This window comes from Trichosurus vulpecula, chromosome 5, assembly GCF_011100635.1.
Source record: "Trichosurus vulpecula isolate mTriVul1 chromosome 5, mTriVul1.pri, whole genome shotgun sequence".
In the NCBI taxonomy this organism is placed as follows: domain Eukaryota; kingdom Metazoa; phylum Chordata; class Mammalia; order Diprotodontia; family Phalangeridae; genus Trichosurus; species Trichosurus vulpecula.
In genome coordinates, this window is record NC_050577.1 from 231087121 (window position 1) to 231105812 (window position 18692).

The 18692-nt window shown below is 37.1% G+C and overlaps 1 protein-coding gene across 1 annotated transcript in view; it reads left to right on the forward strand.

The window, feature by feature from the left end:
• Window positions 1-1056: 1056 nt before the first annotated feature.
• Window positions 1057-18692, forward strand: part of SLC6A15 (solute carrier family 6 member 15) — a 35172-nt gene continuing 17536 nt past the window's right edge. The window contains exons 1-4 of the mRNA XM_036758615.1: window positions 1057-1353; window positions 7427-7584; window positions 8179-8305; window positions 11641-11822. Of these exons, the coding sequence (XP_036614510.1) occupies window positions 1065-1353; window positions 7427-7584; window positions 8179-8305; window positions 11641-11822 (756 nt within the window). The 5' untranslated portion in view covers window positions 1057-1064. The remainder of the gene's footprint in view (window positions 1354-7426; window positions 7585-8178; window positions 8306-11640; window positions 11823-18692) is intronic.

Genomic DNA, 18692 nt, shown 5'->3' on the forward strand with positions numbered 1-18692 from the left:
CCTAGATAGGACAGATATGACACAAATACCTCAAACCAACTATTTATGACAATTCAGTTGGGTTGGAAGGAGCGAGATCACTGGAAACTGCCCTGTGGGTGAAAAAAGACAGAAAATATTGTAAGTTTACTGCAGCTGCATGGGAGCGAGAGTAATGTGGATGGGCCAGGTAGGAACTCCTTCATCTGTGGTATCGCCTGCAGTGGAAGGAAGCCTGCCATTAGCTAGCTTCCTGTTTTAACTATTCTTGCTAACTAGGTACCAATCTCAGTAGTTTCTACCTTGCTAACATATTACCTAGAGACAGCTAAGTAGTCAGGGGGCTGGGCTTGGAGTCAGGAGTTTAAATACGGCCTCAGTCACTTACTGTGATTGTGTGACCCTGGGCTAGTCACTTCAACCTCTGTTTGTCCCAGTTTCCTCAACTATAAAATGGGGATAATAGTAGCCCCTATTTCACAGAGTTGTGGTGAAGAATAAATGAAACTGTAAAGTGCTTTAACACAGTGTCTGGCACATAGTAGATACTCAATAAATGCTTATTTCCTTCCCTCTCATTGTGTCTTTTAAATGCCAGTTCTGTGAGACAAAGCCCTGGTCATCCCATTCTAGTTACAACTTATATTAGACTTTAGAGCAGGGGTCAGCCAAGTCTGTTTGGCTGACTGCTTTTATATGGCTCTGCAAGCTAAAAATGGTTTTTCCATTTTTTAAATACAATAACACTTTATTGAAAATAGAAAAAAAAACATTTTTGTTCTTGAGCTACTCTAGGGGGTTAGGTTAGCTATACCCGCTTTATGCTGAATTAGACGAAGTCTTAATTCAAAAAGAAATACAAGAAAGGTCAATCATAATTTTGGAGTTATATCAATAAGTAATTATTTAATAGTTCTTCTTCCAACATTTTACAGGTATACATGGGACCTTGAACATATAGGTCCAGAAGCCTCCAGATTCAATCATCGTGAATTGGTTTAAAAGTTTCTTCAGCGTTTTTCTTCATATTAAGTGGCAATTTTTTTTGAGACTTCCACCCCTAAACCACACACCCACTTTTTCCAATGCCGAAAAATAGCAAAGTGGTAAAAAGAGAACTAGATGATGACGTCATCGAATCTGTCAAAGATCTCCTTTCCAATGAAGATTCTGCTGATGATGCCTTTAAGAAGAGTGAGCTAATTGTCGATGACCCAGAAGAAAAAGACATTGATGTTGAAAAAGGCACTGATGTCGACCGCGAAAGGCCGGCTTGGAACAGCAAGCTGCAGTACATCTTGGCGCAGGTTGGATTTTCTGTCGGTTTAGGGAATGTGTGGAGATTCCCATACCTGTGTCAGAAGAATGGAGGAGGTAAGTCTTATATGCACTTCTTAAATACCTTTTGGGATTTCATCATGAGTCACAAATGGACACATGGGAAGCCTAGAATCTAGGTGTCTCCTTAACAAAAAAAAAATTGAATTTTTTAAAAATTTTTAGCTTGAAAATAAACATTGTTTTATTACACGTAGTTAGTAGAATCTACTTGCAAATCAAAGAGTGGGCTCCTGAGTTTACCAGAGAAAAGAGAATCCTGGAATCATTTAAATGGGAGCTCCAAGACTCTGCTCTTGGTTAGATTTATGAACTCCCCTGACTATTTTCTCTGTTGATAAAGTAACTGTCCCTAAGATTCTTTCCGAAACTTTTCTAGTAGGCAGCTGTAATGGCCATTCGGTTTTTTTCTAGAGCTGAGTGAAGTATCTTTGGAGAATAGGGTCAGAGGATATTCTTCTCTGTAATATAAGTTGCAGTGTTACATGTAAGTTGATGGCACCAAATGAACCAAAAAACTAGCGATGGTGGAGAATGTATAATAATAATAGCTAATGTTTTATATAGAGCTTTGATGTTTACTATGTGCCCTTATCCTTTTTATCTCATTCGATCCTTATGACAACCTGTGAGGTAGGTGATATTATTTTATTATTCTGATTTTATATTTGGGGAAATTGAGGCTTAGGGAGGTTAAGTGACTTGTCCAGTGTCATTATGGCCATTAAGTATATGAGGCAGGATTTGAACTCAGGGTCTTTATTTTATTTATATTCTTTTTATTATACTGTTATTATTATTCATATATTTATTATAAAATTTAGCATTTTAGCCACTATGCCCCCTCTCTGGAAATCCACAATCACCAAATCTTTAAACTGACTTCTAGTGGGCTAGAGCTCTATCAAGCTTATTAGAGCTTGAATTTAAGAGACTGACATAATTAGTATATATGTGAAGCAGTGGGAAACTCACCAGTGCAGATCAGACTACCCCCACCCCTACCCCTTATGGCTTAGTCCTATGGAGTTTGTTGCCTGAAGCTAATTAATATGCCCAGGATAATATAGCTTGTAAGTGTATGAGGTAGGATTCTGACCCTCTCTCTTCCTGTGTCCAAGTCCAGTGCTCTTCCTGTAGTACCATGCTGTCTCAATGAGTGGTCTCAACCCATCATCTTTTGGCTACTTGATCCAGTATGCCTCTGTGTCTGGAACTCCTTTCTACCATTGTTACTACATTTCTTCATTCTTGTTAATTCATGGGATCATAGATTTAGAACCAGGAAAAAAAAAAACTTAGACATCTTGTCTAAATGCCTCATTTTACAGATGAGGAAACTGAGGCCTAGAGCGATAAATAGCTTGAACTAGGTCATACAAAGTAGCAACATAGGGGACAGGCTTGGGATTTGAACCCACAGCCTCTGATTCCAAATCCACTATTTTTTTCCCCTGTCTTAAAAATTTAACTGTGAACGAATGGTTTTGATAACTGATCTCTGAGTGTTTGGTTCAGCATGTCCCTGGTGTGCTCTTTTTCTAAATTCCTTTGTGCCCTGATGACTTTGGACACTGCTCATGGAAGGTACTCAAAATATCCAAACCCTAACCCTAATGAATAAATTTTAATCCAAGAACTAAAGTTCATTCAACACATGGGGTCCAGTAGCTCACCCCTTCTGTGGCCTGAGATCTTAAGCGAATTGAGCTGAGTACTTTCAAAATTGAATATGTTGGCTAAAGCTTTAAGTGTTGCAGTAGTCAGTCAATAAACATTTATTAAATTCCTCCTGTGTTCCAAGCACTGTGTTAAGTGCTCTAAATACAAAAAGAAGAGGGGAATAGTCACAACCCATAGAGAACAAACGTTTGCAGATTTTGGTGTCAGCATGGTGGAAATTCCTTCCTTTGAGGCTGATTTTAACCTCTGTGTATCTTAGAAGTTAAGTCTTAGGTGGGAGTGGAGAACCTGCGGCCTCGAGGCCACATGTGGCCCTCTAGGTCCTCAGGTGTGGCCCTTTGAATCCAAACTTCACAGAACATATCAAAGGTCCACACTTGAGGACCTACAGGGCCACATGTGGCCTCAAGGCCGCAGGTTCTCCACCCCTGTAGGAGAGGCATATAGAACAAAATTAAGTTACTTGTCCAAGGCCACACAGCTAGTATCAGAGTATCAGAGATGGAATTTAAACCTGAGCTTTCATGATTCCTAGGCTGATACTCTACATACTTTGCCATGCTGCTGGAAAACAGGTCAAGCCTTGTGAAAAGTTGTTTCTTTGTTTCTTTGCTTCTTTCTTTCTTTCTTTCTTTCTTTCTTTCTTTCTTTCTTTCTTTCTTTCTTTCTTTCTTTCTTTCTTTCTCTTTCTTCTTTCCTTCCTTCCTTCCTTCCTTCCTTCCTTCCTTCCTTCCTTCCTTCCTTCCTTCCTTCCTTCCTTTCTTCCTTCCTTCCTTCTTTCCTTCCTTTTTTAAGTGAATTTTTATTAATATTGTTTGTTAAGAGAAACATTAATTCAAATACCACCTTTGACACCCTCTATTATGGGAAAAAGTTACAAATTTCAGTTTCCTTCTCTCAAAAATATGTATAATTATACCTGTAATACCAACCTCCAACTTCGAAAGTTCATTGAGACACAGTCGTCATCCTCTTAGGACTGTTGAGAGACTTTGGATGATACCCACTGTGCCTGTTAAGCTGGAGTGGTTTCCCAGATATCTGAAAGTCTATTTTCACACCTGCTTCAAAGTTTCCTAGTAAAGCATAAAGTATTTATTTTCATGTCCTGTTCCATTGTGTTACTATCATTGCCTTTCAGTGAGGCATAACTTAAAGAATAATGCAGGGGAGGGGGGAGGGAGTTTTTCGTGAAACTCAACAACATATCAAAGAAGTCTGACATCATATTCAGTGCCCCACACCCATAGTCCTCCACTAGTAGCTCTTTGAAAGAGCCAGGCTTGGTTGTTCGTAATTTCACAGTACTTGGTTTCCATTGTTTTGTTGTTCTGTCCATTTTTATTGTTGTAGCATTGTGCTTACTGTGTTCTTGGTTCCTCTTAAATGTCACTTTGCACTGGTTCACATAAGGATTTCCGTGCTTCTTTGCTGATCGTGCACAGCATGTCCAGTGCACTAACATTCCACTAATCATGTACCTCAACAGGTTTAGCCATTCTTCAGTCTGTGGGCAGTTTGTGCAGCTGTAAATAGAAAATAGCCCTTTCTTAGCTGTGGGTGGTTTGACTGTCTCCAAAATATGTCCATTAATTACTAATTAGAAAAGTGTGGAGCAAAAAATGTTTTCTCTCTCTGCTAGTGCTTCATAGCCCTAAAGATAAGGCAGCGTAACCTGACCAGCCGCAAGTCATACAATTGCCTTTCATATTTTGAAAGCTGATTATTAAATAGTGCTTAAGATGATACTTACAAGATATTTTTAGACTCGCTCTAGTTCAGTCAATGAGGATAAAGACCTTAGTTTCATTGTATATTATTCCTATAAATAAATTTGATATCATATATATATAGTTGGCTTTTAACACAGGAAACACTGAGGAAATTTCCTCCAAGTTTTTAAATATACTGCCTTGACCATTGTCTTGAAAAATAAAGGTGAGAAAGGTTATTGTGCCAAGACTTAGAAAAGCTTTTGGAGTTGACTCATGCACAACAATTGTCCTTATGGATGATACCACAACGTCAATTTCTTTTTTAAATAATATTTTATTTTTTCCACAATTGCATGTTAAAACAATTTTTAACATTTTTTAAAAAAAGTTTTGAGTACCAAATTCTCCCTCCCCTCCCCCTCCCTGAAATGGTAAGCAATCTGATATAGGTTATACCTGTGCAATCGTGTAAAACATTTCAATATTAGTGTGCTATAAGAAGTGACAAGCAGAATGATTTGAGAAAAGCCTAGATTTACATGAACTGATGCAAAGTGACGGGAGCAGAACCAGTAGAACATTGAACACAGTAAAAGCAATATTGTATGATGAAGAACTATGAATGACTTAGCTATTCTCAGCAATACAGTGATCCAAGACAATCCCAAAGTACTCATGGTGAAGCATGCTGTCTGCCTCCGGAGAAAGAATTGATATTGTCTGAATACACAATGAAACATGCTTGCTCTCTCTCTCTCTCTCTCTCTCTCTCTCTCTCTGTCTCTCATCCTCTCCTCTCCTCCCTCTCTGTCCCTCCTTCCCCCTCCCTCCCTCCCTCATTTCTCAAATAGAACTGAGTCAAATTTGTAAGAATTCAAGTCATTCCCCAGTTGATAAATGGTCAAGGAATATGAAGTCATTTTTCAAAGAAATGGATGTTAATTTTTTTAAGTCACAATACATTTTTCCAGAAAGATATTCGTATAACAGCTAGGGTGGCCAGCACTCTTTATAGTTCTGAGCACTAAGTAGATGATGATGGTGATGATAGATGTTTATCTATAACTTAGTCAAATTGGACATCCCTCTATCAACACCTGCTTTGTAACTTATAATGCCCGGGGACACCGAGAGGTTAGTGGCTTGCCCCTTGCCATATGTGTCAAAGACAGGGTTTGAAGCCTGGGTCTTTCAGGCTCTGACCTTGGTCATTTTTTGCAGTGCATTTTTGATGCAGTATCTCATTTGAGCCTCACACATAACCCGGGAGGTTGCTATCATAGATGTAATTATCCACATTTTTCAAAAAAGAAAACTGAAGCTTATGGCACTGAAGTGACTTTGCCATAATTACATAGTTAGCGTCAAAGGTAGAATTTGACCTGATATGTCTCCCGACTTGAAGAGGATACTTCTAACTCATCTGCCTCTACTCAAGTACTTAGTACTTATCCATAAGTTATTTAAGCAGTTACAAACTCTTTATGCCAGGTGCTCTGAACTTGGGGCTTATGAGTTCACTTTTTTTTTTTTTTTGCTTTTTGGCAGGGCAATTGGGGTTAAGTGACTTGCCCAAGGTCACACAGCTAGTACATGTGTCAAGTATTTGAGGCTGGATTTGAACTCAGGTCCTCCTGACTCCAGGGCCGGTGCTCTACTCACTGAGCCACCTAGCTGCCCAATGAGTTCATTTTTTAATAGTATTTGATATAATTCATTTCCTTTGTAATCTTATGCATTTTATTATATCCATTTCAAAATAATTCTGAGGACAGGGCTATAGGCGTCACTAGACTGCCAGAGGAGTCTGAGACACAAAATACCATTTGATTACATATGTGTGTATGTAATTCAGTTGGACTATATCTATATGTATATGTACGTAATCTCATTTGATTGTGTGTATATATGTATACACATTTGAGATTAATACACATACATATATACACACATGCATATACATGTAGACACATATGCTTGTATACCGACATCTATATGCATATACACACTTGTATGGGCATCTATGCATTACGCATGTATGTACCCATACATATATGTATGCATATAGATACATACATATGTGTATAACATGTCGTATGACATTAAAACCTGAGAGCCCTTTATAAATGTCAGCCATTATTATTTCATTTCTATAAGAATAAACCCCAACAACTAGGTGGCACTAGGAGGTTTTCTCCCCAATTGGACCATCATATACAATGTTCTGTGCCCATAGGAATGCTCATGTATTCTCAATTCTCATTCTCCTTTCCTTCTAGGTTCTATGGATAAAAATTTATCATAATTTATACTTTAGAATTCAGTTACAATGTGTTAAATAGGCTTTGCTGGTCTGGAATCTGTGATCCTTTAGAAGACCTAGAGTAGACTGAAATTTACATTTGTGTTTTTCATTTATAAAAGTAACTAAAGAGGATTACAAGGGAAAGGCTTAACCTACTTGAGGAAACAAGTTAGTTTTAAGGATACTAGCAAATGTGTATGTAAATCTCTGCTGCTGGTGCTAATTCATGACCTTTTCACAAAAAAAATGCTTAATAGTAATCACTTTGCTTCTTTTTCTGCCCTTGAAAGTGAGAATTCCTTCCAAAATGTTCCAAATTTCAGACTTTTTAGCAATTTGAAATAATCTGTTTTTTACCAGAAATGTCAATTTTACTATACTGTCTTATTTGTGTTTCTCTCTGTAGGTGCATATCTTATACCATATTTAATATTGCTGCTGATAATAGGCATCCCACTTTTTTTCTTGGAACTCGCTGTTGGGCAGAGAATCCGAAGAGGAAGTATTGGTGTGTGGAATTACATCAGCCCTAAACTAGGCGGGATTGGATTCGCAAGTTGTGTGGTAAGTGATGTGTACCTTTTCATTTAATCCTTACTTTTACTTACTTTTCATTGAATCATTAACTTGTAATAGAAAAGAAAAAAGAAAGATGCTGATTTTAAAGCAAAGAGTAATTTTTTCTGATTCTTTTAAATAAATAGAACATATGCTAATGTAGAAATATTATGAATTATAGATCTTTAGCTATGAATCCATTTAACACATTCTTTGGTGAAATGGTATGTGGATGATATTAAACTTTTGTAAAAGATTAAATATTCCAAATAATCCTGGAAAAAGTAAGGCTATCGGAAAGAATTTTAGTCATATAGGGAAAATAATTTTTAAAATAAAAATACACACTTTAACTTGAAGGCATCACATGCAGTAGGCTTAGATGACTTTACTGTTATATTTCTGTTTTTATATCTTTCATTTCTAGATATGTCCCTTCCCCCTTCCTCAACCCAGTGAACAATTCCTTGTAATGAAGAATTTCAAGAGGGAGGGAGGGAGGAAAGGAAGGAGGCAAGAGGGGATTAACAGAACCAGCTAATGCAAAGCTATGGTGCCTGATTGTATATGCAATATTAATAGGATTATTTTCTCTTTTAGGTGTGTTTCTTTGTGGCCCTTTACTACAATGTTATCATTGGCTGGAGCTTGTTCTATTTTTCACAGTCTTTTCAGCAGCCTCTTCCATGGGATCAGTGCCCTCTGGTGAAAAATACTTCTCACACTTGTAAGAAACATAAATGCATACTTTTTTTTTGCTTCTTAATGAATTTAAGAAGGATAAGAAATTTTTGTATTAAGATAATCGGGGCAAAACTGTATTATACTTTTCAAAGATCATTATGACTGTACATATTCTATTGTCCAAACTCTTTATGTCAAACGACAAGTCAATTGGGACAAAGAGTAATTATGTGAAAAAATGATAGTGATTAAAAAAATCTTAATTTATTGTTTTTGTAACACTTTTATTTCTGAATATATCCCTCCCCCTTTCCTGTTGAATGAGCTATCCCTTGAAAGAAGGATTAAAAAAGAAAAGAGGAGGGGGAAGCAAAACCAATCATGTGTGACAGCAAATGCAATATTCCACAGCTATAGTTCCCTTTGCTTTGCAAAGAGGGGAGAGAGATGCATTTTCTCAACTTCTTTCTTTTCTGGCAGCCTTCTGTTACCAATTACCCAAATGCTCTTAGAGCTTCCCAACATGGTCTGTTATTGTCCTTTGTTACCACTAGAAGAGATTGTGAACGTTAGCCTTCATCTCTGTCCCTTACCCTTGATCTAAATGCACATTCTTATGAAAACTAGAGGAAACTACAAATACTGATTTTGTTTCAAGTACTTCAAGTTACTTGAGTTCTCTCCAGCTTTTTTTTTTAAGACCTGGTCATATAATAATTTTATAGGTCTATTCTTGAGAAAACTGGAATTTTACATAATTTGGACTATCATGAGAGATGGCAGGGAAGAAAAAGACCTACTTTTTGCATGAATTAGCTGAGAGAAATCAGGGTGAAAGCCAAATCGGACAGCCAAATTCACTGGACAGTTAGTCTCCCACCACTTCACCTTTGTGATGTAGATTTAACTTCAAAGTCCTTCAGAAATAGTGTTTAATTCATGGGATGCATAGGATGCATACTTTTACCCTCTTGTCTTGAAGGGAAATCCAAGATTTTTTTCTAACATTACTTTAAAAAAATAGTTTAAAGAAATAAGTTTCTACATACAAGCAACATGAAGAAGTTAATTAGATAATTTAGCCAAAATAACATGTTATTGAGGAAAAGTGGTTTTAGGCCAAGTTAATGCATTGAATTACCTCATTTCTCTACATAGTTGGTTTTGGCAGTAGCACAAAGTGGGTGTAATATTTTGCTTATTCCAATAATTTGTTAACTACCTTTTTTATTAAAGTTCTCCCCTTAGTCCAGAAGAAGCAGCCAGCCAAATATCCAGGTATTTTGTCATGAGGGTAACAAATACCAGATATTTAGATAAATTGATTTTCACATACAGATTTGTTGTCATGATTTTTCTTGTGCGGAATTGGAATCATTTCTGCTAAATATGATAGGGAAAATGTTTAGGCCTGGAAAAGTAAGAATAGGCACCCTCAGAAACCTTAAAATAGAAAATATTTTTTCTGTTCCAAATTATCTCTGGGAGGCAGACACTATGATATAATTTTATGGTCATAATGAGATAATCATTTCTCATAAGAATACGTGTTTGTCCCTAGGATGATATTATCTCATAAAGTTAAAGCCAGGAACTTTATATTATCTAATACACATATATATATATACACATATATATATACATATATATAGATAGATACATAGATACATAGATAGATATAGATTAGATATAGATACCTTATTTCCATGGCCAAATTATATATTAATAATTAGACTCATAGATTTACAATTAGAATGAATGATAGATGGTTGGATGGATGGATAGATAGATAGAGCATTTATTATTTCTATATTTATATGCCAAGCTCTGTACTAAGTGCTGGGGATGTAAACACTAAGAAACAAAAGAGACCCTTTCTTCAGGGGACTAGGAAGGGGAACAGAGTAGGTTAACCTGTTTAGTGGCATCAATGTTCAACACCCTCATTTTATTAATGATGAAACTGAGCTGCACAATCAAGTTGTTTACCCAGCATCACACAGTTAATAAGCGTCTTGGTATTTGAACCCAGGCCTTTCTGCAGCCAAGTCTAACATTTTATGCATGATATCTCCTTCAACATGTCTTGGACAGATATTACAGAGGACTCTGAGCTGAGCTCAAAAACCCAGTTGTTGGGCCTAAAATTTTCAGAGAGTTATCTTAAAAGAATCTTCATAATCCTGCTTTAAAAATTACTTTAGCAATAGATTTTCATGAACTGTATTTGAATATTTTTAGTGGTAAGTGGACCTTGGGTTCATTGAGTGTAGAAGTATTATTAAGTTTATTAAGTTAATAAGACTTTTTGTCCACCTTTTATAAAGGCTGTATGAATAAACAGATTGTCCACTTTATAGATTATTCATGTCAAAATTATTGTCAATCCTTTTTAATCCTAGGAAGACTTCTCTAGCTTTATAAAATGTCCCTGTACCACATTGCTCTGCTCCTTAGCTTTCTGCTAGGGTATGCTCAAAGCTGCAAATTAAATTTACTAATAGCCTAATTTACTGAGCACCCAGAAAAAAAATAATTTGAATGGACTTTGAATCCAGTAAGTACTTTCTAAATGGTGGTTGAATTGGGTGAATAGAGAAAGGCAACCTTAAAACAAACAAAACAACCTTAAAGCAAACAAAAATGAGCAGTGTGATGAATTTCTAGGCCTCATCAGGTATGGTGCAATTAGCATGGCCCTTTACACATGTGGCCAAGAAGATGCCATATCATGGAGTATGAAAGCAACATTATCTTTCAGTTTTGAATGTTCTTCTCTCTTTTATATATAATAGAAAAATAAAGGGGACACCTAGCATTTTGCTATCTTTCAAAATGTTGGTCTTGGATATGATTCACATTTGTATTTCAAAAACATGAAATGTTTGAGTGAATTTGTATTAATGTTTATTTTAATGTATATAATGAATTTTTAGAGCAGGTAGATGGTGTAGTGGGTAGAGTGCTCAGTGTCAGGAAGACCTGAATTTAGATTCAGACTCAGACATTTACTAGCTGTGTGACTCGGGACAAGTCACTTAACCTCTGTCTACCTCAAGTTTCCTCAACTGTAGAAATGAGGATAATGAGGTTCTCACCTCTTAGGGTTATTGTGAGGATCAAATGAGATGATATTTGTAAAATGTTTAGTACAGTGCCTGGCACGTAATAAGTGTTTAATAAATGCTCCCCCCTTACTGATAGCCATAGATTTAAAAAATTTCTCATACGGAGTTTCCATTCCATGAAAACAGCAATTGTATTCCATCAAAAGGTAAGAAATACTTTGCAGAGAAATACTCTCTGACCATTTCTAATGTAATTACCACAGTTTTCAGATCCGAAATAATTCTTTACCTTCTTTTTTCTCTCCTTCAGTTGTGGAGCCAGAATGTGAAAAGAGTTCTGCCACGACCTATTACTGGTATAGAGAAGCCTTGAATATTTCTGACTCCATCTCAGAGAGCGGGGGCCTCAACTGGAAGATGACAGTCTGCTTACTGTCTGCCTGGGTCTTGGTTTGCTTGGCAATGATCAAAGGAATTCAATCTTCAGGCAAAGTTAGTACATTCTTTTGGGCTTCCTGCCCATTAGCTAACAGGCATATATCTTCCCATTCCTGGATACCACACCCCTCCTCACATGCCATCTTCTCTATTATAGGGGCCGCTAGACTAGAAGTTATGATTCACTTGGCCTTTGAATAAATTCCAGTAGAATAATGGTGGGACCTGGAAGGAGAACAGTCAGTTATACAAAAAGACTTGAGTGTTGGTGAAAAGCAATTTATTAAGAATGTGTTCAGGTTATGACGATGGGAGGATGAGGTTGAAAGTGTTTGTCCAGGGATCCTTCTCTTCCTTCCTTCCCTCCTTCCTTCCTTCCTTCCTTCCTCTCTCTCTGTCTCCTTCTTTCTCTCTCTTTCTTTCTTCCTTCCTTCCTTCCTTCTTTCTCCTCCTTTCTCTCTCTCTATCCATTGTTCCTTCCTCCCTCCCTTCACTCCTCCTTTCTTCTCTTTTTCTTGCTTTTTTCTTTTTCTCTTCCTTTTTTTCTTCCTTTCTCTTCTTTTTCTCTCTCTTCTCTTTCTCCTTTCCTTCCTTCCTCCCTTTCCTTCCTCTTACTCCTTTCTTCCTTCCTTTCTTCCTTCCCTCCTTCCTTCCTTCCTTCCTCTCTCTCTGTCTCCTTCTTTCTCTCTCTTCCTTCCTTCCTTCCTTCCTTCCTTCCTTCCTTCCTTCCTTCTTTCTCCTCCTTTCTCTCTCTCTATCCCTCCTTCCTTCCTTCCTCTCTCTCTGTCTCCTTCTTTCTCTCTCTTTCTTTCTTCCTTCCTTCTTTCTCCTCCTTTCTCTCTCTCTATCCATTTTTCCTTCCTCCCTCCCTTCACTCCTCCTTTCTTCTCTTTTTCTTCCTTTTTTCTCTTCCTTTCTCTTCTTTCTCTCTCTTCTCTTTCTCCTTTCCTTCCTTCCTCCCTTTCCTTCCTCTTACTCCTTTCTTCCATCCTTTACTTCTTCCCTCACTGTCTCCTCTCTTTCCCTCTTAATTTTTTTCTTTGTTTTCCTTCTATATTAATTTACAGCATACTAAATATCTTTAAAGTCTTCTGAGATACTTTGTTTGGTTCAGCTGATGGCCCTAAAAGTATGTTTTGGACAGTGGCCTGTAGAAATTTTTCCCTATCCCCAAAGGGCTCTGATTGGTTTCTGAGGTGTCTGAATTCTCCAGGGATGAGTGTACTTTTAAAAATCTATGCCCTCATGTCTGACCCTAACAAGCATTTTGGCCTGAATGAACTTTATCAAGAGTTTGAATTTTACTGTGCACCACATGTATAAAATGGACAGGAATTATAAGAATAAGCAATAATTTTATCCACCTAAAAGAATGTTAAATTTTGAATCCTTCCATTTTCTAAGGCTGATCCTTTTTAAAATTGAGTCACCAAACTCCTTTTCTATTCAGTTCTATTACTTTACCATCACCTCTGCCTTTGCATTGTTTTCAGAAGATGAAATCTTGAAAAGGATGGGACAAGTAAATATTTTAAAAAATCTGACATTAAGAAAAATTTGGATCTTTTTAAAAGATTTTTTTCCAATTACATTCATTCAATTCTTGTATGATTTGAAACTAACCTTTCCATTTCTGGAATTAGTAGTCTCTTGCTCTCCAAAATAGATTTTGCTTATGACGATAGAAATATAGTTCTAAAGACATGCAGTTTCATTTTCAAATCTAATGAAAATTTTATTGCTTGACTAAGTATGCTCAATTAACTAGTAATCATCTTAGTTGGGTATGCCCTGCACTGTATGTTAAGGTATTTTACAATTGCATTCTTGCAGGAACAAGAGCAAATTGTAGAGTTGTAGGTTTTTTTTTTTAATACAGAATGACCATGCTTACTCAGTGATTACTTATGTAAAAAGCACCATGGTTAAAACCAGAAAGGTTTTTCTTTCTTTCTTTCTTTTTTTTTTTTTTGCACTTTTGGACATCCACTAGGGGTTTATACGTGTCACTGGGCATATTTATCAAGGAAATTTTTTTCTGACTCATGAAAATAGAGAAATTGTGATCCATATAGTTTATGTATGACCTTCATTATTGTAAATTTAGGGGAAAATGTATTACACAAATATTATGATTTTGTAACAGTGAAATGATAACATTGTTAGAACAATTAAAAAAATGAAGTCAAGGCTGAGAGAATTAACTAGACTTAAGTTCAGAAAGATGAAGAAATGCTTCTGACCTGAAAGTGCCAGGACAAAGCATTTGGTGAATTGTATTACTCTAATAATTTCCCCTTCTAGCCACTCTTTTCACTTTGTAAGTAGAGTCAGCCTGATTCTCAAGTACCATTAGTGGGGTAGTATTGATTAGATGCATGAGATCGGAGGATCATAGCTAATGGGCCTTAGATGGCTTATTTTTCAAAGGGGGAAACTGAGCTGGAGTGACTTGCTTAACAGATAGATGGGTTCCTCCACACCAGCTTTTAAATCATATGCAAACATATGAAACTGTCTTCAAAGAATTGGATGCTCGAAGAAATCCTTAATTTCCACTTTTGTGAAGGGTGATAATAACAGCATCTATTTCATAGGAATATTGTGAGGATCAAAATGAGATAATTATATAACATACATATAATTATGTAATACACACAAATGATCTATTATTATATTACAATTAAGAGAACTGCTTAGAACAATTAAGTGATTTGTCAGGTGTAATACAGCCGGCATGTGTCAGAAGTAGGACTCAAACTCACGTCCTCTGGTTTCGAGGCCAGCTCTCTACCCACGATGCCTCTTAGATTTTATCTCTGAGAGGGTTTTCAAGAAATCATTTGACTTGTTTGGTAGCTTTTACACATGTAAATAAGCCATCCATTATAGAAAGCCACTTTTTTAAGAACTCCATGGATAGGATCTCTACTGACTTCCTTATTTTATTCTAGCTGCTTTGTTACACTGATCACCACGATGGTTTTTCTTATATTCAGTCCATCTCTTGTTTTCATCGAAATCTAGCTCTTCATTAGTCCTGCTTAGATGTGGCCAGTCCCTGGCCGTTGGAGAGTTGGAAGAACCTGTTGTGTTCACCATTTCCTTTCCTAGACTATACAAACCAAACACTTTTGGTCTTTCATCATTGGATTACTTTTACCTGCCTTAGTCATCTTCGGTACCCTTTCCTAAACTCTCTCCCCAGTTTCTTCACATCCTTTTGAAGTGTGGTCAGAGCCAAGAAGGCATAGGCTTAAAAGGTTGATTAACATCTTTCTATGCTACATTACCATGTCTAGATGTCAAGAGAGATTGATGTTTTCTAGGGATAGGGATAGGAGTTGTGATTTCAGGTTGCAATTTTAGAAAACGCCTCCCAGTGCCTGCCTGCATCTTCTTGGCAAGGCATTGACAGATTCAGTAACTTGCCCAAGGTCACACAGCCAGTTTGTGTCCCAGTAGGACTCAGATCTTCCTGGGTTTGAGGTTGGTACTCTATCTGTTGTGCCATGAAGAAACTCTCCGGTGATTTCTGTTATTTAAAGATGAGTGTGGGATTTTTACATAAAAAAATGTCATGGAACACCTGAAGTGCATTCTATAAGACCACATGTTTTTACACCCTCATGGAAAACCCATATTCATTTGCACCTTGACTGTTGTGAGAAGCTTGGGTTCCCATGACTAACAAAAGGTATTTTGGACATAGTTCAGAGAAACATCCAGAAAAAAGCAACTAAGATGATAGAACTGAGAATTGACAATAATTTAATAATAAATCTAGACTGAAAAGATGAAGACTGAGAGGCGTGGGTAGGATACTGGGCCCGGGGTCAAGCAGATGTGGGTTCAGCTCCTACCTTAGCGTTTTTACCAGCCAAATGACCGTGGACAAGTCACTTAACCTCACTGTGCCTCGGTTTTCTCATCTGTATAATGATGGAGTTGAGCTCAGCTGCTTTCTAAGGCACCTTCCAACCTTAAATCTATGATCCTATGATTTTAACTGTTGCTCTGAATGAGAAGACATGACTGGGGTGAAGTCTGCACTTAGAGGGACTACATTCACATTGTGATCACATATCCATTGAAGTATCAAGTGACACTTTACAGAGCAGTCAGCCATTGGAGCCCAATGCCCCAGGAGGCATGTGGTAGGAATAACAGCTGTTGAATAGGCTAGGCAAGTATTTTTCCTTAAAAGATTTTAAAACCATCTTGTGCTGACTTTTGTACTTAGGCCACCAGGAAGCTGTACAAAAGATGTGAGCCTTGTTCCCCTCAGCCAGAAGTCTTTAAGAGCATTTCATGAAGCTAGCCTAGCCTACGTGGCAGATAGGGCTCCTGCTGAAAAACGTATGACAACTAATAAATATTTGAAAAAAATTAAAAAGCTTGAGACAAATCAATTAATAAGGGGGTAGGGATTGTAAAAATGTTTGGGAAGTGTTTCTAGCCATATGTTTAAGAACTGTTGCTTCCCGATGGATAGACAAGCAATCTGACCTAGAATGAATTTTCTTATTTTCCATTTTTGGGGCTGTAATAATAAATGACGTTACAACTAATGATGAGGATGTTATTACAAATTTAAGACTTAGCACACTAGGTCCAGTGGGAGGCTCAGGGGAGCTTCATATGATTCAGAATGTAATCAACTTTATTCCCAAAATGGTATTCTTAAAGCACTCACTGGGAGAGCAGCCTTGAACATTTCAGCATAGTCTTTGGGCTACATTTGTGGTACATTGGTTCAACATGAGGAAAATGTTGACTATCTGGACAGTGACACCACCACCACCACCACCACCACCACCACCACCACCACCAAACAACAACAAACACCAACACCAACCATACCAGCACCAACCTTATTCCCGACAGCAACAACCCTGTTACTGAATTCTTTCTTGGTTAGTGTAGAGCCAGGAAGGGTTTGAGGCGCTGTTGCCTTGTAGAACATGTTGTACCCTCAGGGCCATAATGAAGATTGGAGGAGAACTTTAGAATGAATGAATGGATGAAAAAAAAGCATTTATTAAGCACTCACTATATGCCAGGCACTGTGCTAGTTCTTTGCAAATTTATAAAGCTGTGATCTTCTTACAGAAAACATAACAAACTCTTTCTCTTGGCCTAATAGCATACCAAGTATTTCAGAAACAGTCCTTTTCATTACTTTCCATGGGGGGGGGGCGCTGAGTGTGAAAGAATTTTCACACCCCACTTTAGCTGATAAGAAGACTGGTCTGTTAAAACACAGTTGCTGTCAGGACTGTTTCCTACATGTGCCTCTATAGATGAATCCCATGTGTCTCAGCAGCCGCTAAAAGAGCAGTCATCACTCTCTCACCACATTTTCACCGAGTGTTCTTCTCTTGCAAAAAAAAAATCCTGTTATCTGGATAATGTTGGAAATATTTTTAGAATGTGTGCATTTGGTTATTTTCCCTTAAAGAGATAAGAACCGTGAGAGACTTGTAAAAAAATATTTTTAAAAATTAAAGATTCATTGATTCGTTTCGTTCAACATCAAAACACAGGGGAAGGGTTTTTGACCATACTCACCCCAGGGTGTTTGGGTACACCTGGTCTACCCTTTCTGCTAAGCCTGTGCACCCTATTCATTTCTGTATATGCTCTTATCCTCTATCTCCACACCCAGAAAGCTTTCTCTTATAGCAAAGCAAAATCGTTAGGCCAAATTACTTGACTTTGTGTATGTGAGTCGGCTGTGTCCATAGTCACTCGCCTCTCCAAGAAAAGGAGGGACGTACCTTTTTCCTACTCTTCTTCTCCAGGACCAGAATTGGTCATTGCTGTTTCAGTGTCCAGGTTCATTCCAGTAACATAGAAATCATTAAGTTTTCTTTTTTTCTTTTTCAAATATACATGTGCCACAGAACTGATTAGTTCATGTTTCTTTGATCTGTAAGCTGGGTATTGACATTTTAATTAAAAAAATCCAGCTTTGTACTAGGTTTTCATTGACGTCATTTTGGGGGATGATAACTCACAAAAGCACAGTCATTAGGTTTGCTGAAGGTACCATAGGTGCCTTTAGAAGGGTATACAAATATTTAAAAGACTGAGGAGGTGTATTATAGCACTTGAGCCATCGAGTGGGATATTTCTCTTTAACCTGTTATTCCATAATGGTCATAAGCATTGTATTGCATTGTAGTGGATAGAATGAGTTTTAGTTATGTGCCAAGAATATAATTAATGAAGGAATTAGAATTTTTTTTAAAAAAAGCATAGCTCTTTATTTTCATGGGATTGTGTATAAACACAAAATTTACTTAGTGTGCTTCTCTCAGACTTTAAGTTGCGAAGGTGTGTCAACTTACATTACTAACAATAATGAAAATAATAATAGCTACCATTTATATAGTGAATTATTTACATAATGAATTAATATACTTTAAATCTAATTTATAATTGTTCAAATTCATAATAATTATTCATAAAATTATTCATTTAACAGATTCTAATAACATTTAAGATTTGCAAGGTTCTTTACAAATAGCTCATTTATCCTCATAGCAGCCCTAGGATATAGTTGGTATTATTAATCCCATTTTATAGATGAGGAAATTGAGGAAGACAGAGGTCAGGTGCCTTATTTCCTTATCCAAAGTTCTCTATACCAGTGAAATCACAGGTCTGGTCGTATCTCTATCTTGTCTAGTAAATTTGATTTGTAGTGATTACTCTGTAGTAGAGTCCCAAGACAAGTCCCAAACTTGTAGGTGCATCATCCGTACTTGATTGACTAGTCCCAGAAATACAAGGTGTTCACAGCCTAGATTTACTGAAGAAGCATATCTTTGAGGAGGCAGGGAGGAAACAGCAGATTTATCCAGGTTTCCTGGGTGTGTAAGCTGGACTTTTGACATTTTAATCATTGAAGTTATTTGG